The sequence below is a fragment of the Leptodactylus fuscus genome, chromosome 10 (assembly GCF_031893055.1).
Source record: "Leptodactylus fuscus isolate aLepFus1 chromosome 10, aLepFus1.hap2, whole genome shotgun sequence".
In the NCBI taxonomy this organism is placed as follows: Eukaryota; Metazoa; Chordata; class Amphibia; order Anura; family Leptodactylidae; genus Leptodactylus; species Leptodactylus fuscus.
In genome coordinates, this window is record NC_134274.1 from 22,905,957 (window position 1) to 22,928,396 (window position 22,440).

General features: G+C 41.2%; 1 protein-coding gene across 2 annotated transcripts in view; it reads right to left on the reverse strand.

Moving 5' to 3' along the window:
• Positions 1–1,855: 1,855 nt before the first annotated feature.
• Positions 1,856–22,440, reverse strand: part of LZTS2 (leucine zipper tumor suppressor 2) — a 69,387-nt gene continuing 48,802 nt past the window's right edge. For both annotated transcript variants that reach the window (XM_075257510.1, XM_075257512.1), the window contains 4 exons: positions 11,743–12,264; positions 8,198–8,791; positions 7,001–7,270; positions 1,856–5,695 (listed from right to left, as the gene is read on the reverse strand). In XM_075257510.1, the coding sequence (XP_075113611.1) occupies positions 4,991–5,695; positions 7,001–7,270; positions 8,198–8,791; positions 11,743–12,225 (2,052 nt within the window). In that variant the 5' untranslated portion in view covers positions 12,226–12,264 and the 3' untranslated portion in view covers positions 1,856–4,990. The remainder of the gene's footprint in view (positions 5,696–7,000; positions 7,271–8,197; positions 8,792–11,742; positions 12,265–22,440) is intronic.

Consider the following 22,440-nt stretch of genomic DNA (forward strand, 5'->3'; position numbering starts at 1 on the left):
TCCAAAAGACATGATTAAAGCTCCAATTCCTGCAGTGAGAAATGTTGCAGGTCACGTCTAAACGCATCTGTAATAAGAAGACTCTGCACCGCCAATCCCAAAATGCTGACATCCTTCTAAGAGATCATTTTCACGTGACCTCACAACCATTACCTCATCGTGTTCATTTTTTACTGGCGTGCGCGTACAACTTCAGATCAATGATTCCATAACCCGAAAGAGCTTACTCCAGTAACCGTAGAATCCCCGGGGGGATAATCACGCTACTGATGTAAGGCAGACACTAGTAATGAATCACAGACGTGTTATGTATTGAAGGCCGAATACATCCAAAGCAAAACAGCGATCGGCATTACAAGTCACCACAAGAAAATGGCTGAAGGGTAACAATATACCGACTGTCTTCTGCTGGGGCCAACACCAAAACATATGTCTTCAGAGTATATTTAATCCAATTGGACCTATAACAGATGTTAGGATAGACCTTTATTTGTTTATACCTAGGCAAGGGGGCAACCTCTATGGCTTGACCAGTGGTTCTTAACCTTGTTTGTGGTACCAAACCCACCAGTTTCATGTGCACATTCACCGAACCCTTCTTTTTTTTTTTCCAAATTCAAGACATAGGTATATGTTTTTTTACTGGTACACAAAATGAACCGCGCATATGGCCTAGGGTTCGATCAAACCCTGGTTAAGAACCACTGGGCTAGAGGAATGAAGATTTCGCCACCATCGTATCTGAGGATTCAGTAAGAGCGCTGAGACTCTGGAACTCTCTGCCGCAGAATGTTGAGTCGTTACATCATGTTTTCCCTCTGCAGACTTTCTGCTTCCATTATATATATCAAGAAACCGCCGGCATTTCCGTAGGCGCAATTGGCATGCTGCGATTTCCAAAACCGCAACGGTATTGGAACTCAGTGTGTCCAGTATTTTTCTGAAATGTTAATGGGATTTACCACATGAAGACCCAGCCTTAAAGGAGTTTACTGACCGCATTTTTCTACGGATAGGTGATCAGTATGTGATCTGTCAGGGTCCGAATCCTGAACCCCCACACAGATCAGCTGCCTCTGGGTGCTGCTAGTGGACAGGTGGCGCACGCAGCATTGTGTAGGAGTAATAGGAGTGGCAACTTCCGGCACGCTGAATTTGCTAGAACAACTTATCTGTACAGGGTCCAGATGTCTGTCCAAGACAGATGACATACCGATGACCTATCCCACGAGTCCTTAGTTTAAGGCCCCATGTTGCAGAAAAGTTCCTTTTTTGTTGCAGATTTTGATGCGCATTTTTGAGTCAAAGCAAAGAATAGCTACAAAAGGAATGGGAAAGATATAGGAAGTTCTTATACGTCTACCTTCTGCTCAATCCACTCCTGACTTTCAATCAAAAAAACTACTGCGAAATCTGCAACAGAAAAAACTGCTTTTCACAACGTGGGGCCTTAGCCCTATCAATATTACCAGTGCTAGGTTTCTGGATTTTGATTCAGTATTTTATTCTTACTTTAGGAGTCAAAAAGTTATTGTCCCCTGATCAGGAGTATTTGCTATATGTTTTTTGGGAAAAGAAAGATTGGACATACTGAATATCAACATGCCTAATCTATGTTCTCAAAGGATATAAATTGTCGGACAGGATTTCCCTTTTCCAATGGGAACACATGCATGCCTGGTCAAGTGGACATGGGTATGGGTGTAGGATATCCGGACATCAATGAGAATATCCGGACATCCCTCTATGAGTGGGTGACAACTGAATACCTTCAACCTACAACACAAGCTTTCCAAACCTATATAAATTGATAGACGACAGAAGACATTTTCATACATTTCTGGATATCTCCAGGTTTTATTATGCTCACAAACAAATAACCCATAAAGTATGGGAATAAGTCTTTGTATTGGCTTTAATACACTTATCTTTTTGAGCTTGAGCTCACTCCCTATCGTCTACCTTATTACGTCATTATAGTGGCATTTAAACTTTTCTCCTTTAATGCAAACTAAAAATTGCACCAGGTAACAATACGTGCACGTGTATAGGATCAAGTAACGTGTGTTGTCAATGTATTCCAATACGTCCAAAGACACCCAATAAAATAAAGGCAATCTAAGGCAGGATTATAAATTGGACCTCATGGACTTAACTAGGTATCTACATCTTGGTTCCCACTCGGGTGTCTACTTCCAACAGGATCTCCTCCTAGCCCCAGTCTTTGATACAATAATGAGCACCAAAGCTGATTGACAACCTTAGACCTTATTGATAATACATCGCGTGTTTACAGCTTAAATGTCCCCCAACCTAAAAAAATAAGGATCGGGCAGATTTCAACCTGTGCAATACTCGAATTCCCTGGATAATGTTACCTGAAGTGCCCGGCAGCTGGTTAGACCCCCTTTATATAGCAGTAAATATGCTCAACCAAGCTGAGTCTGCAGGTTCTGGGGTATCTAGCTATCAGATATCATGCAGTGTTCTCTTTAAAGCTGATCTCCATATACAATGTCTCACCCAAGGCTACATTTTAGTAGACACATAACTTAAATAGTCAGGTTGTCTCTTCTTTCACCTGAGGATACCAAAGTATTTCTTTATTTCCTGCAGTCAGTATATTATAGAGAAGACATATTCTTCTGTGACCTTGTCTACTCATATGGTGGTCACCAAACAAGTCCGATAATTTCTAAGCAACTTGATTTAACATACACATCTGAATGTATTGAGCGAGATTTGGAAAAGGCAGCCCGTAATCTGGTCCAATGTTCTAGGTGCCATGTTTGGGAAGCTACATGTGTTTGCATTAAAAAAAATAACATCCTGGTCGTAAGTCTATGTAAGTCTCCTTTACCCATGACCGGTGTTGTATTCAGTGTATTATCTGTAATTATGGATGGTATACTGACCCATTCTTTTCTATGACTCCATATACATATCCCTGGTTTTTAAGGATCAATGACTGGAACGTGTAAATTATCAAAATATGAAGCAGGTTGTATTCCTGTCTAAACCTGGGGCCTAAGAATTTGGTTGAAAGGGGGAAGCTGCAAGTGACATCAGGAAGTAAGATCACAGCTTCTTACTGTATTGTCTTGCCCAATACAACCTCCAATAACCCCATTGGGGGAGTAAAGAACGGTTTATTCACGTTATCAATCACACCCCGCTACTCATCTTTATCCAAGTATGGCCTCTAGTGTCCTCAGAATGGGGAAACGGGGCAAAACAGGAATTTTTTCTTGTTGTTAGTGCCCCTTCCCCAATCAGGTGAGCTATGTGTAAACCTCGTAAGAGTCGTCCGCCTGTTTCTTTTTGAATTAGAAGTACTAATATTATAGTCTGGGGTCTCTGCAACCTTCTGGGCTCCCTCGCGGCATCTAGTGTTAACTTACTAGATGCCACAAGGAGAAGGAACAGTCTATCCTTTTTCATCGTCTTCTGGCCTCTTACAACCTCCTATGTGACCACATGGGCTCTGGGGAATGGGACTTAACAGTCATGTGGGGCAGGGCAATGTCAAGATATTTTGACGCAAGTATCACAACATTGGTGACTGAGGCCTAATCACAAACAATGCCCATGATATCCCCCAGGAGGCTGGAAGACATACAAAGAGGACCATGAAGGAGCCCAGAAGAGGTGAGGGAAGGTGGATATCAATGTTAAGTTTTTGCACTTCTTTGGGCCTCCACTTATTATACTCTGGGGTCTGAAGACAATCTGGATCACATAGATTTTAGTTCTAGTAACATTACATTGATATGTCCATGCACTTATAGCTATAAGTAGCAAGTATGAGCTCTACTCCAACTTTTTTGGAGGTGTTGTACAGCTTGAGATCTACTTGTGCCGGCATTTTAACCACCAACATAAGATAGGTGAAGGCACCCAAGACCATAAAGAACTTGCTTTCCCAAAGTCTATGGGTATGGGAACATATCATGATTTATTTACTTTTTGGAGACTTAATAAATTCAGGTTTAATGCTATGAAAATAGGCCTAGCAGTGAATGGGTTAAAGGTATATAAATTTAGTCATTATGATGAATTTATAGTTAAATGCCATTGTAATAACAAAAGGTAAACTAAGGAAGGAGTCGCAAAAAGTAGTATACGATCCTCGAAGTCTCTCAGCAGACAGAGGGTCCACCACCTATGGCTTGGTTGCGCTATAGCGAGCTGTAGACCCTCTGAGAACGCGGAGAAGGAACAGTCTATTGCAAATGGTATTACTTGAAGTCTGTGTTATGATTGTGCTCTAGCAATTTGCCTACCTGAGATCGAAAGCAACTACGTATGTCAAAGAGGAAGAGATAGAGAAGAAGGTGCTAGTCATAGTTTACAAAACCAGTCATTTTGCTTTGGGAAACAAAATCTCTTATCTTACACTATATACAGCAGGTAACATAAGCTTGCCACAGCATTAATGGCGCATACAAGCCTAAGCGAATGGCAGCAGTTACATGTCCGAGAAAACATTCACAAATATGGCTACGGTATTATTAACAACGACAAGTGTTAGAGAGAGAGCAAGAAAATAGGGTTGTATGGTCATTAAATAAAACTATAGGTATCCAATGGAAGCATCTTTGCTCGATACCACATCTTTGTGACAATGAGGTGACCACGACAAAATGGCTGTCCTGAGAACGGAACGTATAAAGAAGACACAATGTATGATTTCCATTATCGTTCCTGCCCAATGACATTGCTTTGGTCCATTAGGCAAGGTTAGCATTGCCCATGAGGGTGGATATGGCTCCATTATAATACATCACATGGAAATATAACTCATATTAGACATTTTAGACATCTATTCACGCGTAATGTCCTGTCATTCAGATGTTTGAGTTCAATATAAAAAGCAAGATACGTTTTATACAAGAAATGCGACAGCATTTGGGGGCAAGTTGCTTTTTTGGCAACACCAACCGCTGGAATGTCCAAAAAAAAAAAGGCATAAGTGGTACTTTATTGGCTTTTAGATTTCCGTGGCTGTGATCTCCTCAAACTGAATCTCAGCACCGTGTAAGTCAAATTCATCGAGTTCCCTTGCCTCCAGTTCTAGAGAGAGCTGTTTAATCTCTCTCTCGAGCTCCCGGTTCTGCTGGTACATTTGGATATAGTTGTGTTGTAACTGCTTTTGATATCGGATCACCTTCTCTTTTTCTTCCTGCCATATGCGACGTTCTTCCTCAAAATTCTCTAAATGTTCCTGGTTTCTTCTGCGCTCACTCACTAAAGACTCTCTTAACCTCTCCATGTATTGCTTTAAGCTCTGCAGGTTGTCTGAATTCTGACGCTGTGCTTTGGCCTCGTCGCTTTCGTAAACCAAGAATGGATCTTCCTTCTCATAGCAATGGCACAGTCCATGCCGAAGGCTGGCTACAGCTGCTTCGCGGAGGCTAGCCACCTCCTGGTCCAGCTTACTAGCCTTCTCCCGGAGAAGCTCGGCCTCGTTCTTTTTCCGCTGCAGTTCATTCTCACACACCTCCAACTCCAACGTCTTGGTATGAGCGGTGTCCTGAAGTTCTTGAACTTGCTCCTCACTAATCTGAAGGTCAGATCGAGTGTCTCTAAGTTGGGAACGAAGAAGCAATATTTCGTTGGATTTCTGAGAGAGCTCAGCCTGGGCGTCTTTCAGTTGCTGTTTCAGTAGAGAAATTTCACCAGATTTCTGACAAACCTAGAACAGAAAACATGACGTGTAAGCTGTGGAGCATTCTATTCTAGTCAGTAGACATCATTTTTGGTAGCACATTTCTCCTTCATTTGATAACATTTTAACATAATTCTAAATACTTCTTCAAGGAACTTAAAGAAGTACTTCAACATACCATACATAAATTATTTGTATGGTTCAACCCAACTGGACCATCACTGATCAGCAGAATGAAGGTCCTGTGTTCCCTGTTTCCACCATGTATGATAAGAAGTGTCAGCTTTTCTTAGACACCCATGAAGACAAGTCCTCCCCTCTCACTTTTACCCAGCCTCAGTCCAGCAATGGGGACAGAGAACCACCATTCTGCTGATCATGGATACCCCACCACTCAGATCCTCCACTGATCAGATATTTATGCTTGTGGACTATTCCTTTAGTAGCTTGCTTGTAGTTTAGACATATGACATACACTTCCACAAGGAACCAAATTTGACATAATTTGCCACCATGAAAGTTCAAAAAATGCAAAAACACAACAGCTCTGGACACCTTTTAGAGAACTTTTTAAATTACGAGAATTTGGGGCAAAAAAAAGTCAATATTTGCTCAAAGATTCTCAGTTTTGAATCATTTGGTATCTCATGCCTGCATTATTCTATACATAGCAGACTTCAGAATGCCACCTATCTAAAAATCTCCCAGGCCACTTCCTCCTCTCCTGAGCTGATCGGAGTTGAACTTTGATTTGTTCATAAACCATCTTAGAAGATCTTCAGGAAAGAAGTGAAATTGGATGGAGCCCTCTGAATGCTAATCTGAATGATATGCTAGTGGATGGCATTCTGCAGCTTGCTATGTATTAGAATACAGGAATCAAAACAGTCTACTTTATTTTTATAAAAACCTTCTTTAGGCTAAGGCCCCACAGTGCAGACGCACAGCTTCTTTTGTTGTAGATTTTGTTGCGGTTTTTTGAGACAAAGCCAAGAATGGCTATAAAAGGAATGAGAAATATATAGGAAATTCTTATACTTCTCCCTTCTGCTCAATCCACTCCTGACTTTGGCTCAAAAAACTGCAATAAAATCTGCAACAAAAGAAGCTGCGTTTCTGCAAACCTAGTTCAAAAAAATTCTTTTAGGACGATGATTTCATTAAAAAAAATTAAATTCAAGGTCCCGTAGGCTTTAAGCCAAATCCCTTACAGAAGCTTTGTATGCCCATAGACCAACCATAAAGCATACCAAAAAGCACATGGAGTATTTTTTCTAAAAACAACACAATCCACACAAGCACCATATGTTCTGTACTGATGTCTTATCATACCTCCCATTTTGTTTCTTCTAATCGTGGCCCAAGCTCTGTTTGTTCTCTCTCGAATGAGGCGCACCGTTTCTCCAGCAGTTCCCTTTCTTGGAGAAGCTGAGAGAAATCTTCCTGAAGTTTTTTCTTTTCTTGTTGTAGCTGGAATATCTGGAGTTGCAGAACCTGCTGCATTCGCTGAGCCTTCTGGGAAGCCTGCTTCATTTTGAGGGCACAGTTTTGACGGAGTTCCTCCATTTCCTGCTCACATCGTTTTTGTTTTTCTTCATAAACCTGTTAAGGAAAAAAAGGTGTAAAAAAAAATTAAATGACTGTCTGAACCATTACCTCACAATTATCCTATAAATACCATAGTGCTTGAAAAACAGGCATAATATGTATATTAACAAGTGTCATTTTTGGCACCATGGTTTAATATAAAACATCTCTTAATTTTTTTTTGTGAAAAATTAGTATGCAGACATAAAAATAAGTCTACGATGTTGTGAAGTTCATGTCAAGAAGAAGTCTATGAAGTTTTTGGCCCTGGAAAGAGGATTTGCCCCTAAATAAATTTGACTCGCAACTATATAGGCTTCAGCAAGTTGCAACACAGTGCGCAAACTTAAATGGGGTTCGACGAGATAGGGGATAAGTTGCAGATCCACAGGCTTGACCACTGGAACCCCACTAACCACAAAAACATGGAAGTTTTGCTCCCCAGACTGAATTGAACAGTGATCAGAAAGGTGCACCCCCACTCCATTCCTTTCAATGGGACCACCTAAGTTGGACTAGTAAGCAAAACCCCCATTCTTATGATTGGTGGGGATACCATCAGTCAGACCCTCTGATCTTAAACTTATCCTTTATCTCACAGATAGTGGATAAATTGTATTGGTTGGACAATCCCTTTAATATAGCCTTAGAAATGAGACTAAGGTCACCCGAACCCTCCAATTTTTTGAGGATTTGCTTATGGAGAATCAGCAATGGAGTACTATGATGTTCTATAGTTTTAGAATTGGAGGTCCACCATTATAAACGCCATTGGTGCACCATTTATTTCCCACTTAAAAGAAGATAAATTTTGTATGGAATTCAACTTTTCCTGGATTTTCAGTTTCTGTATATCTAGTGCCAAGAACAAGATCAGATTCAATACTTGGCACTATATATACAGCTCAAGATTTCAATGGCTACAATGTTCTGATGTCCAACCTGGCAAATGGCTGCCTCGTTTTCATCCAGATTCTCTTTCAGATGCTGTAGTTCCAACTCCCGGTCTTTTAACTTCTCCTCCAGCTCTCTGATAAGGATCTCTTCATTGATGATGGGTGACCGATCACATGAGCCACTATCAGACGACTGGTTTCCTCTTCCACTTAAAGACCCGGTGCTTTTACTGGAAGACGAGCGTCCACTGTCAGAGTTTGAAGGACGTGTCCGTGTTCGTGACACACGTTCTGAAAAACCATTTATGTTACTGTGATTATCTAGGTTAATGTGACCCATGGACATACTGACTGGTTCTATCTGGTGACTGCAACCCGTGCTGTAGGTGGGAAGACTAGACAGAGAGTTTCGGCCAGAGTCTGACATTGTTCCAGAGATGGAACTGTTCCTGCAGCTAAGCGAATTGTGTTTGTCATTTGTCCCCACTGAGTTTCCATTGAAGAGAAGATTTAAGCTGCCTTGGCTGTCAGATAGGCTAGGGCCTCCATTCCTTTGGACAAGATACTGCAAAGAAGAGTTCCGCTTTTTCGGCACCACTGGTTTGAAAGCTGTTGGTTTTATCAAAGTCTTCTCGATGTTCTGTAAGAAAAAGCACAATGCAATATATTTGATACATCAATGAGACATTATAATGGCAAACTCTGTCCAATTTACACAGACCATGGAGGCCAAAATGAAAACGTGCAAGGTAGATGTCCATCACTAGCCAGCAGACATGATTCCCCTAAAACAATCATGTGTTCTTACTGGGCAGAGAGGAGGACATTGTTGCCAGATACCACTGGCAGTGGCTTATCTCCCTTGAAAACAAAGAATTGGGCATTGGCCAAAATTCAGCATGTCCAATCTGTAAAACACATATGAGAGTTGGGTTCGGCCATTTACGGTACATTCGCTAATCACCTATATTGGCAATGGGAACACTATAATAATAGCACATTATAACCCTCATCAACTGAACACTGCAGTGGTAGCAAAAATACATCTGACTACTTGTCGATTGATTCTATTGATCTGGAACACACGGGTCAATGTCATGGTAAACTGTAATTGTTACAAAATGGACTCTGAACAAAATGATGCCTGAGTAATATAGAAATATCTATCTAGTCTAGACTTGGGTGAGTCAATATATAAGAGCAGCTGTAACTAGTGATTATTTATAGGCAATGACCATATCTTTAGAAATTGACAGTGGTTATGATAGGCCATCAGGAGAAGTGGGCACTCGTCTAGGAGGCCACAGTGTGAGAAGGAAGTTAAGAAGTTGAGGTCTAAAGTAACAATTCCTAAATCTGTCCTTTGTAAAGAAATTTTTACGACCTGAGTTATTGAGAATGAAAATACTGTAATATATACCGGATTTGGAAGATCTCACTTATTCTGTTTGTATGGAACCAATAGTACACGGTCTAGATCTTCGGGAGTTCTGTATTTATGGGGAGAATTATCTTAAACATTTTCGGAATGTATAAGTATATTTTTGGATAGATATAGGTCCATCCTAGATGATATTAGGGGGGTGATTTCTGCAGATTGCCAAAGCAGTCCAGCTATTCAAAGAATTGGTTGGGTTCCAGCAACAAGCCCCCGGTGACCCATCACACACCCAATCCTGCCAGATGTATTTGGCATATTTGGCAGATACTTCTTCCCCTCTCTCATTGAAATAAACAAGCATGCTAAGTCGAGCATATCTGATCATGGGAGAGTCATGACAAATAACCATTGTCCGATCATTTCATTTGTATGGGCCCTTTTTTGGCTGATAGTACCTGCAGAAGAGGATTATACTTTATTTACACCAAAATAGGATTATCAGTTTTGTTGGATTAGAGTTTTTGACCAGATTGAGAGAATCTTTAAGTAGAGATTGTAATCTCATACAGGATAATACTAAATTATCGGGGAAGGTCTACAAATACACCATTATGTCTTTGACACGGTCTTCCAGAAATAAACATTACACCACTAGGAAGATAATATCACTTAAGGAGATTAGACCTCTAGCACTTTTTCCTTATCTAGAATGTCTTAAAGCGCTCCTAACCTATATCACGAATTGCCTTGATAAAAAAAAAATTAAATAACGTTATGTTTACACCCGGTTCGAGTCTCCGTACGAGACTCCGTCCCGCATCCCTCTTTTCTCTCAAATGTTTTTGGAAGAAACTCTGTGGCAACCTGGCGGACCCCACTATGGGGTCCGTGGGTTTCCGTGTGTAACTGCTTTTTAAGCAAACAGGGTTTCCATCATTAGGGCCCTCATGCAGACCCGAAGGGCAGAAAACCAGATGTTAACGGGAACTTAACGTTATGCTAGGTCGATGCTTCCTATAGCCTCTGTTCTTCCTGCCCCATAGGTGACATGTGAACATAACATGAGACCAGTGAAGTCACTGGTGTCCACACATTGCTATAGCCAGCGATTGGTTGCAATGATCACATGTCAAGTGGGCACGCCACTGGTGAACATGTTCATAGACTGGTGGGGAAGCAAAAATATCTTGGGCTTGGACAGCCATTTAAGTATCATTCTATGCTATGAGCGACAGAAGCTATATTGTATGTCAGGTATTTTTATAAAACATTAGATTAGATAGGAACATAACAGAGTTTATTTGCGGTAAGTCACCTTGCCAGGTCTTATATATACTCTGAGACAGGTTAGTAATTCTGAAATATAAATAGCATATCCGGTAGATTAATTATTCTGTTTACCGTGGGATCCACCTCCACAGTACAGTTTTTAGACAAGCCCTGTCTTTGGAAAGACTCTCTGTGAAAAGCATAAAACACAAGGACTACACCCTTTAAGACCACAGCAACTTCCTAAAGGAGGTAACTTCTGCATATATAACTTGGCAGAGACCAATCTGGTAGGAACTAAAATAAACTGTATGTCTATGATGGACAACAAGAAACTCTCGTAAAAGTAGTATGCTGCTCTGTGGACCCACGGCCTGTCGGTTTGGAGTTGTACCAGTTTCATTAGTCCCTATGTTTTAGATTGGTCCAGAATAGAGGCTAAAAAAAGAAGGCAAGGAACCCCTATATATGGGTTATCTAAACCAAACCATTGCCAGAAATTTTACAGATTTTCTCTAACCATCTTAGTGGTGATATCTTTTGTCTCGATCGGTGGCAATGGATATGACTGAATTCAGGAAGTTCCTATGGACTGGCACTTATCAGAAACCCAACCATGACTTCCTTAATCTAGGTTCACACCTGCACTTGGGTTTCCGTTCTTTGGGTCCAGTGCTTAGGTTATCTCCTCTTGTAGAAACCCAGGAGCAGACTGGGACAATGCATCACTGGCTGGATTTCTGACAAGTGCCAGACCATAGAAAGTTCCTATATTCATGACCCTGTCGATCGGCAACCAATGAAGACAAAGATTGTCACCATTAAGATGGTTAGAGAAAATTTCTGCAAAATTCCTATTATTTTTGTAAAAATCATTGACAAATGTAAACATGGTTATGTTTATGAGAAAAGCCCTTTAATGGGCATTGAAAAATGATTACCTTCTCTAGTTTGCCAGAAACTGGAATAAGTTTTGGTGGAGGTCCTCTTATATTCCCATTGAGAGCCCGGTCTTCCCGAATATCATCCACATCACTGCAGGGGCTATTAGGAGCCCTGGCTTCATGCCACTCCTCCTTAAAGTCCTCATTGACATAGGTATAATTCCCATTACTCCCAGAAGTAGCAGCACAAGGTTTCTTAGTAGGAAGTCCATTGAAAAGTGGGTCCTGGGAGTTATAATTACTTTTTAGGAGTCCGTCCTGCTGCTTAAAAAAGTTTGGCATGCCGGCGGGTTTTCGGCACTTGTTGCTAAATTCGGAGGCCTTGCATTGCTTATCATGATAAGGTCTTCCAGAGATTAGACTGCTCACACTTCCCATAGTGTTTTCAGAGTCTGGTGACCTTGAGCTTGGCTGGTCTTGGGGAATGTTGCCCTCGGGGTTCTGGTCAATGGACAGGGGAAGAGTCTGCACTGCAGCCATTGTGTTTAGAATTGGTAGATGTAGGTCTACATAAGAAACCTGAAACGAGACAAAAACAAGGAATATTTTATATTTTTTTTCCTACTTCTGTTCTCCTAGACAAGTATTCAGTGTCTCAGAGGAGTCTCCAACAGATAACCACTAAGCTCCGTTTCACATGGCTGGACACCATCTCTCCCTACATTCCTTTGGCTCAGTGTTATTTTTCCACTTTCCAGGACACAGATCAAAGCCCTGAAATGATGTTGCTCTTATTACAGTTAAAGTAGCAAACTGAGTTAACATAGTTGGGTTTTAGAATGGACGGACGTGTCTCAATTCGTTCTAAATTTGTGTTTTGGTGGGAACGCGACTGCAATTTATCAAAAAACAAACAGTAAAAGAGAGACCATTATCTGGAAGACATATTTCCTCTGCTACGTTACCAAAGGAAATGTGAAAGTTCCAAAATTAGCAAGTGTTGGAGATGTCGAAACTGAAGCAAGATAAAGGGATGGTGTAAAATGATACTTGAGTATGGAATACGTAAACATGGTTTGAACATTCTCTAGTTGTTAAAAGTGTCCATTGACCATAGACTAAATCACAATGTTTTACCCTCGTGGTCAACTGTAATTTGTGGGGAAACCTGGCAGTGTTGCATTTCCTTGCAGCACCACCACAGGGGAAATTGGGCATTACATAATGCCTAATACATTGTTGCCCAGGTTTAATTTTTTAGGTCAAAATGCCAGTCCCGTCACCCAATCCCCCAACGACCGATCAGCTGTACCGAGCCGCTTCTGGCATCTGTCAAGTGTATATTACAGGCCTCGAAGCATAAAGCTTTGGACCCAAGGATAATCTTGTCTGAATGCCGCACCTCTTTCAAAAAGTCTTGGTTCTCAGACCCCCAACCAATCTGTATTAGGAGAACGTCATCGATATCATAATTTTGGAAACCCCCTGTATAGGATTTCGTCCATGTACCAATAGACATCTAGAAATATTTAGCAATAGCGGTGGGAAATCGGGTCTCAAATATGTTATCAATCTTCTAAAGGTTGCAATAAAAATACAGGAATGTGAACTGCGTATCAAGAGCGAGCCACTTCCATAAATCTCTTAGCCAAATAGGAAAAATTGGATTTCCAGAAATATCCCATTTACCAGACTATACAGTTGCAACGTGAGCCAAAGTAAATGGAAATAACTGAACAGAAAATTATCTGAAGAGGAAAGATTTATGAAGGGTCTAAAAATGTCCATATGAAAAGAAGCAATAATATATTACATAACTGGTGAATTTCCAGCTGTTGTGCAAGTACCCGATGGGCTAAAAGAAGATGCTGGGATTTGCAGTTCCACATCTTCATGGGAAAGTATACCATACTTAAAGGGTAGACTGTCACCAGAATCCACAATATCAACCCAGCCCTGCAGATAGATAGGTTATAGTCAGCTGAATCATACAGTGTTTGCCACCTTTTTGCCAATATACAAATGAGCTTTTTGGAGCAATGAAGGTTCTGCCAATGCTCCATAGAGGTAAGCAGTAACATCCTTGCTGTTCTAAAGAGATAAAAAGGCAATATTTTGGCATGGTAGGGACCAATACACAAGGGGAAAACACTGTTTAAATTTACACTAGGTTCATATTAGCATTGGTCTCTGTCGTTCAGATCCGCATGTGGTCCAAACAATGGAGAACCCATCCTCTAAAAAAAAGTGGTTACCCGTGGATCTCATAGATTGTAATGGGGTACGCCAGGTGTCTGTCTGGGTTTCTGATGGTGGAGAGAAAAGTCCTCCGTGCTAACCTATCTACCTGCAGGGTTGATATACTGGGTTCTGGTGAGCCTAACCTATCTATTTGCAGGGCTAGAATGATATACTGGGTTCTGGTGAGCCTAACTTATATATCTGCAGGGCTGGGTTGATATTCTGGGTTCTAGTGACAGTAACCTATCTATCTGCAGGGCTGGGTTGATATTCCGGGTTCTGGTGAGCCTAACTTATCTATCTGCAGGGCTGGGTTGATATTCTGGGTTCTGGTGACAGTAACCTATCTGTCTGCAAGGCTGGGTTGATATGCTGAGTTCTGGAAACAGTCTCCCTTTAATTGCAAGCATAGGATACCAAGGCATGTTCAATACTAGACATGACTTTACAGGGTGGAAGCCAATAAGCTAATGTCTATGAGCTGGACCCCTATAAGGACAAAGGTTTAAACTGAAGCCTGATAAGATGGTTTACAACAGCAAGGTGGTAGTTACCAAAATGTTTCCATCAGCTTGCTACATGGCCTTTTTGCCACAGGTTCCAAGAAACTAAATTCAAAGGCACACTAAACCTAAGAATAAATACTAATAGATTATCTTGACTCCTCTCCACTGTAAGTGTTCTATATGGACAGATGATTCTTCTCATTAAAAGTAATAGAGCTAAACTTATTATGGCCAGCCTATTAAGTGCAACGTGCGAAGCCTACGTAAACCTTATAGTGCACTATGTATCTGCATGGTAGAAATAACTTTTGTCCTTTTGTAAAATACTCGTTGCGGCTGCATTTGGTCTCTCATCACCTGACATCTTGGCCAAGGACAAAGCTCAATACATAAACTTACAAGTAGGAACGTGTTATTCATCCCAGGTCACAGAAGTCAAATGTGAACACACCACCATTGTTCTGAGCTCTGCTATGAACACGGGAACTGTACATGTAACATTAAACATAACCTACGGCACCTTCTATTACTTGGATGCATTTACTGACCTCTGACTCTACACAATCTCTTCATAATGGTTGTCCTGGTCACTAAAGCACTGCAAATCCAACAAGATCTGTGGGAATATGGGAAATCTATCTTCTACTTCCTGGAAAGCTGGAACATATCAGGTTGTAACGTTCTACTAAAATCCAGTTCCATCTCGTCTCTTCTTGGCTGTCAACCTTCTCCATAAACATACTGCCCCTAACTTTTCTATCCGATTCCCTGGCTAATCCCCCTCCGACTTCTCCGCTTTCATGTCTACAGATTCCACGGTTCTTCTGACCTCACCGCTGCTTTGAATAGGGATTTCTTTACCTCCTTTTCATTTGTTACTCTCTTTTTGAATGTTGCCAGGAGTTCAAGAAGCCTTGCGTGACTAGCTCGCATTTGTGGAAACACTAGACACCAGGCCTTGCCTTGTGCTAATGAAAACCTTCGCTGCCAATGACAGTGAACTAAGAAATAACACAGCACCCTTGATAGCAAACACCTGCCGAACGCTCCAAGGGCAACCCAGCCATTCTTCTCTTCTGTTCTCACCTCCATGGCAAGGTCAAATAACATAAGCGAGGCGCTGATCCTGGGGCAAAACAAACAAGAGGGCGCATAGTAGTCTTAAATATAGTCTAGGAAGGCAGACTGTCTCTCATCCTGTTACAACAATGCTCCTATTCTACTCTATAAGGTGTATAATTATAAGGAACGCTATACCAAGATGTTTATTTACAAGGAGTATATGACGAAATCCTAGAAGAGAACCTCTGAAGTCCATCTACAATTCTATCCCTTCCCACTTAATACCTCTTTATACCAGGTGATATTCACATGCCATGAAGAAAAACAGAGGGATCGGAACACAACTGGAAATATCCAAATCTTCTCGGGGTTCTACAGATTCCAGGTCCACCTTTGAGTGCCCTCTTTTCCTGTGACGTGGTTGCATAATATGATGACCACATCCCCTTTTCAGATGTGACTAGTACATAAAATGTCCAAGTGATGTATACGAGACTGCTAGGGGGATGCGGGAGTTTTCCGCCAGGCCTAAGAGTCTGCTATTTTGGGAGGCCACCCCTTTTCTTAGGATGCTCCTAGAATTTTTGGAACAGTTCAAATAACATCTCATACAATGTGTATTTATTTCACAAATGACGGTGTTACAGTATATTACTGGTGATGACTATTATATGATTATAAAGGCAGCAATCTTGCCCAGGCGGCAAGGATATGCCTTACAGCAGCCACATGGACCGTAGGAATCTGTAGTTGGCATGTTCTGTTACTTGTGCAGGAAGGGGGTGGAAGTGAGCTGTGATCATCCCATATTGTAAATAATCACAAAAATGTATCTATATACTGTGTATATATATATATATATATATATATATATATATATATATATATATATATATATATCCAATTATTGTACTCCTGCTTCTGTAGAGAAGTGATCTCTACAGAACAAGTGTGACGATGAGAAGTGATTTTTACAGAACAAGTGTGATGATAAGTGATTTTTATAGAACAAGAAGTGTCAATTTATTATTAGGCTCTATGGTTGTTTTGAAAAATTGCAAGATTTCAGGATTATTTTTGAGAAGAGCTAAGGACAGACAATGGATAAAAAGTCACCAAAAATTTACAGATTGGAAAAGACCTACAGATTTACTATATGTGATGTTGCCATTTTAATAAATGTAAATCCATGCATTTGCCTTTCACCTGTCACCATTTGGAGGCTAATCCTAAGTGACGTTATGAGGATGCCTGCGCTGCCCATATGGTGGTACCCTGCTGGCTATATTCCCATAGTACCTTCTGGGAAATATCCCCTCTGGGAGATGGAGGCTAATTTTACAATGCGTAGCTTCTGCTCTAATAACTGCATACTATTCTAATGACTACGTAATACACAGACATATACGTGTGCATTATAGCAGTACTAGTACAGTGTACTAAGTGGTTTTTATTTTCTTTTACTTTTCTCCAGGAGACTATAGACTTTGAATCTCTACTGGAAACTGATGACTATGCAAAAAAGAGGGGGAAATAAAGTATACGAAATCCCTTAATAATATATTCAGATGTCGAAGTAATTGGAGGCAGCTCTAGATCATGTCTAATTTCCATCTATTTTCCTTTCCATCTGTTGTGCAGAACAATGGGCATCATTCACACGTGTTGTTACAGGTGCGCTAAGCGGCCAGGATAACATCTGCACTCCCATTAACTGATTAGTGGCTACAAAGCCTTGGACCTGGCAGGGAAACCATCTATAAATTAATAACATGCTTTGTGATGTTCTAGGCAAAAATAGTCACCGATTCCAAGCGTCATAGGAGGGAGCACATAACTATGTGCTATGGTCACGCTCACCTTGTGCTTCCTGCTTTATCATTTCCTACCACGCTGCCATTCTCCCTGTTCTGCTCACAGTTTCCTTCCTAAACAAGAATTAGGTAACAAGAGACCATCCCCAACACCCAGCTGGATCCAACATTTCCTGTACCCTGCCATTCCTAACTCTCCCTCCTGGATAAACACATAGGAATAACAGGGAGAAATCAGGGATTTTCTTGTTCTCCTTTTTTGGGACTACTTAACCAATAGCTCCTTGTATACTGACAGTCAAACCGTGAATCCTTAAGACATAGGTAAATGGTGGTTTTACCACCTCCAGTTCTTTGTATCCTTTACTGGACGTCACTCCAATGGCCTCTACTGTCAGGTTGGAGGGCTGAGATTGGAGTGGGCAAGGGGGTGTGATTGTGAGCTCTCTGGCACTCTCCAATCAGAGAGAGGCAATGTCAGGCGTTTTTTATTGCCATGGGCATTTAATTTTCTGTTTTTGTCTGTTCGTGGAGTATGTCTTTTTTTGTTTGCTGATACATGTTTTTTTAAAAAACGAACCATTAAAAGTTAATTTTTATTGAAAAAACGAGCCGTGGACGGTGCGGATCAACTTTATTACATTGTTCAGACTGGAAGCCAGACCCCCCTGGACTTGGGATCTATGTGATCGTGCACACCTTGGGACTCGTACACATTGGCGAGTCTACAGCTTTAAATTTTTCTTGTATACAGTTGAAGAATTGCAATACCTAAAGCCGCCACTATACTTTGTCGAGTGAACACCCCTACGGATCGGCCATCAATATTAGAAAGTGGATGACGCCTTTGGGCATTCCCATCATAGCCATTTGCAGGACTCTCACATATATCCAGCACTACTGCTACAGTCACACCAGTGACTCCAGGACCCCCCACTCTCGTAATCACTGGGGTTGCCAGTATTCGGACCCACCATGATTAGACACTTATCCCCTATCTTAGACTGTTCATAGGAAAACCCTTCTGTTCCCAACTAATACAACCGTTTACCTATAAACCACATCCAACTCTTTCCTGATCACAAATGTCTAGTACTGTATGGAAATACCCATGTATGGTCTGAATAGTGATGTAAAACCATGTTTTTGTATGTGGATAAAGTAAACTGACCTTGTAAGGAACCCTTACTTGCCTTGGCAGCAGCTGCCTGGCATTGGTGTCTACATTTCACCAGGTTTTTTTTTTAGTACTTACAACCATAGCAAACCGCTTTTTCCATTTCTGTAGGTTTTTTGTGCGCAGGTCAAAGGTCTCAAAACAGTTTTTGTGGCTCATTTCCGCACAGCTGGTCAGACAAGATAACATCACATAGGTCTTTATACTGTATATAGGTCATAGCCATACAGTCTGCTATAAGGAGTGTATACGAGTTCTGCGGTATGAGGTCACTCAGACCAAATTGGAAAAACCCGTGTATCATATATAATGCCAGAGAGTATATGTGTCCCTTATGGAGCCTGCTCATTGACACCCTCACACTCCTTACCACTGTGCTGTTAACGCACATTCACACAAGGCCGTCACATAGACTTTCGGGAGGAAACAAGTAGCATTTGTGCTAATACCACCATTTGGGTGACACACACCGTAAACCCCAGGCTACTAGAAGTGCCGTAATTGTTGTAACACTTCCCTAAATAACTGTCTAGCTCCAACGTTTATTACCCTTCTCACATAACTAGTCACCAACAATGAGACAGTTTGTGTAGAGTCTTGTGGCGTCAGTACACACTTGTTAAAAATGTTGCAGATCAGCATTCTAAGACCAAACCTCAATTTTTTTCTGTTTTCCATCAATTTTTTTTTTATTTTTTTATTTTTTACCATTGCCTAGGCACTCCCTAATTCCACTGCCCCAATACTCACTGCCTAGTCTGGGGTAAGGGAGAGTCCAAGTGCATTAATGACTATCATAGATAACTCTACTTTCTATGCAGTGTATACCAATGGACGGCATGCCGTACTCTTACAGACCATAGTGCTCTTCAAATTTGGGTGTCTTTGGGCCAATATTGTGATAGAGCCTGTGCCCATCCGTTGGGCCAGTCCGACACTGGGAAGACTTTTGAAGACTGGTGTTTGATACACCAATGTTGATCTCCTTTGCACCAAAATGAGATCCCATTTCCCTCCATGCGTCAAATTAAAATCTAACCCAGATTTGAGCAAAAATTTAGCAAATTTGTAAGACCTTGACTTCTTTTCCAGACAGTGTGAAACGGTAAGAAATTTTTGTAAATTGTTTGCAAAACTGGTGGTGTGGCAATGAAATTTAACACCCCAATAGTAGTTTAACGCTACCTAATGGTTACATTAGTGCACTGCAATAACTACATTTCTTAACATGTGGCAATAGTGGAAAGACAAGAACCACTAGTGGGCGCTAGTGAGAATATAATCTAACGTGATTGTTAAGGGGTATATGGTACACACTTCTGCAAATCAAATTGCGTCTATACTCAAAATTTTCCACTACATATGGTATGATAAAAAAATAATAATAAATTCTCCGTTATATTATGATATTCTCAGCAAATTATTGCTCCAATTTGCATTATTTGTGGCTTACACGAAGCAGCTCTTCTCTAATATTCCTCTGCTTTACATATTTCATCGCACTATGAAAATCTGTACCTAAAATGGGCATGCAAATGTGGCGGTGACCCTCTGTAAAGCAAATAACACTTCTACAAACAAACCTTCTCCAGCCAATTCTCATGGAAAAGGTTCAAAATGTGATGCAAGTCTAATTCACTAAAGGATTACAATGTTATGTGCCAACGTGGAGCTTAAAAATAACAGTACGGTCCGCAGACTAGAAACGTAATATAAAATACACTCATCAAAAAACCAAGATGGGGACCGCACTATGCAAAAAATACAACCTATAACCTTTAGCCTCTGACCTTGATCATGTTTAGGTATGTCTATCCCCTTGCCACTCATTGCATAATCTATTGAGAACAAATGTAGCCATTTCTGTAACAGAATGTTACTTTCAGCCGACGTCAGAGGTGGATACCCTGCGGAAACTTTTTAGGACTTGGGGCCTAATGTACAACCCCATGGCGGGACCTCTATGCTGAACATGGAGACAATATGGATGTTGGAGCCAATATATGGATACAGCATCAGACCATAGGCTTACCTCACCAATATCAAATGGTCTGAAAATATAACTTAACTCGAAGCTTCAACGAAAATCGGTAACATAATCCCAACCCATCATGTATCATTTAGAATATTGGTATTTTCTTATGTGGCACACTCTATGCCCGTACCATCCAGTAATCTGGTAACCATAACTGGGACCAGGGACGTAGCTGTAGACAGTGCACCAAGTCCTGGACCATGAGGGGGTCCCAAAGGTCCCCCTACCACATGAAATATACCACTATTCTAAATGGCTCATGTTTGGTAGTGAATAGTATTCGAAACTGAAGTTTCGAATACCTCGCTCCATAGGAATGAATGGGAGCGGCCGGCGCCGGCTGCCAGCGCTTAACCCCTTGCTGTTCTCCCGCTCCCATTCATTCCTATGGGAGCGAGGTATTCGAAACTATGTTTCCAATGCTATTCGAATCAACTCTAGTAGGGAACCCATTACAGATTTTGCATTGGGGCCCGGAAGCATCAAGCTATACCTCTGTTTGGGTAACTTTTAATAAAAATGTTGGCGTCTACGGAATGGAAGAATAAACTAGATAGGGATACTAACTAACAAAGTGTTCACACTTTCATTGGATATTCCATTTGATAGTAAGAGTAGCATAACGTAATAAAACGATGAGCACCATAGAAGAACCCAACAAACCCCATGGATCAGGGCGTATAGGACTAATACCCCTTACTTGTTGGCTATTGTGCTTGTACAGGGCTACTGAAACAAAGGCGCAACCTCACACCCACCGGATTTAACAAGCATTCATTCTACGTAGCAACATGGCTTCAGAAGGGTCACCGCTTGCAAAAGTTTATTTCCCCATACTATGATGTAGCTACAGACATTTACGGCTGTTTTAACAATTGCGGTGAAACCAAGAGCCAGCTATTTTTTAATGTTATCATCCACCGTTATATACATGGCGCCATACTACAACAGTCATAGTAATAGGGTACGGGGCAAAGTTATGATTCAGCACTATATGGCGGCACACAACCTAGAAGAAGGATGTCAGGGCTCTTTATGCCATTGCACAGGCTTCGCGTTCATGGTGTCAAGGCTGCTGAAATTTAGCTAAATATTTCTGGACGTCAATGGCTTTAAATACCCCGGCTCTCATTTTAGGGCTTAGCAGTCAGCGGGTACTTAAAATGCTAAAGGGAATTTACAAGTCAATTGTAAATGTCAATTTTAGTCACATGAAATGATGTTTGCTGTCAGGTGCTGTAAGAGGGAAGAGCGAGGTCCGGTTGTAAAGTGTCTTTGGAAATTATTTTAAGAAGTTGGCAAGCACGCCATCATTGTGTGTGGCCCCGAATAACTAACGTGGGAGAACAAAATGACCTATGAAAAATCAACTGGATCATTGCGCTGGGTCTGCACATGGCCTATACATGTCTGCGTACATAGGACATAGAGCCACTGCGCCTAAGGCTAGGTTCACATCTGTGCCAGGCTCTCAGTAGTTCGGGTCCCCACTGGTATTTCCATTAACTATACTGGGGTCCGCCGTTGCCATACTAAAAGTGTCAGAGAGAAATGTCCTGAACGGAAGAAGATAGTGTGCATGGGTCCTTAGGCAAGGCCACACAATGCAAGTACCTTGAAGACTGTTCGCAGGGGAATTCTGCAGCATGTTCTCCTGCAAGTCACCACGACCATGCATGCTTCACCCCCATTCATCTCTAGGAGACCACCAAAGAGAAGCCAAGTATAGTTTTTGGCTGTTCTCAGCAGTCCCAATGGCATGAATAGGGTGGCAGGGTACAATCTGAACCAATGCTCTTTTCAAATGGGGTTGTATGTGATTGGTGGGAGTCACCTGCCTAAAACTTTTGCACAACACTGAATATTACAAACTATTAGCCAATGATGTATAAATGCATGTTTTTCTTACTTCTCTATGTA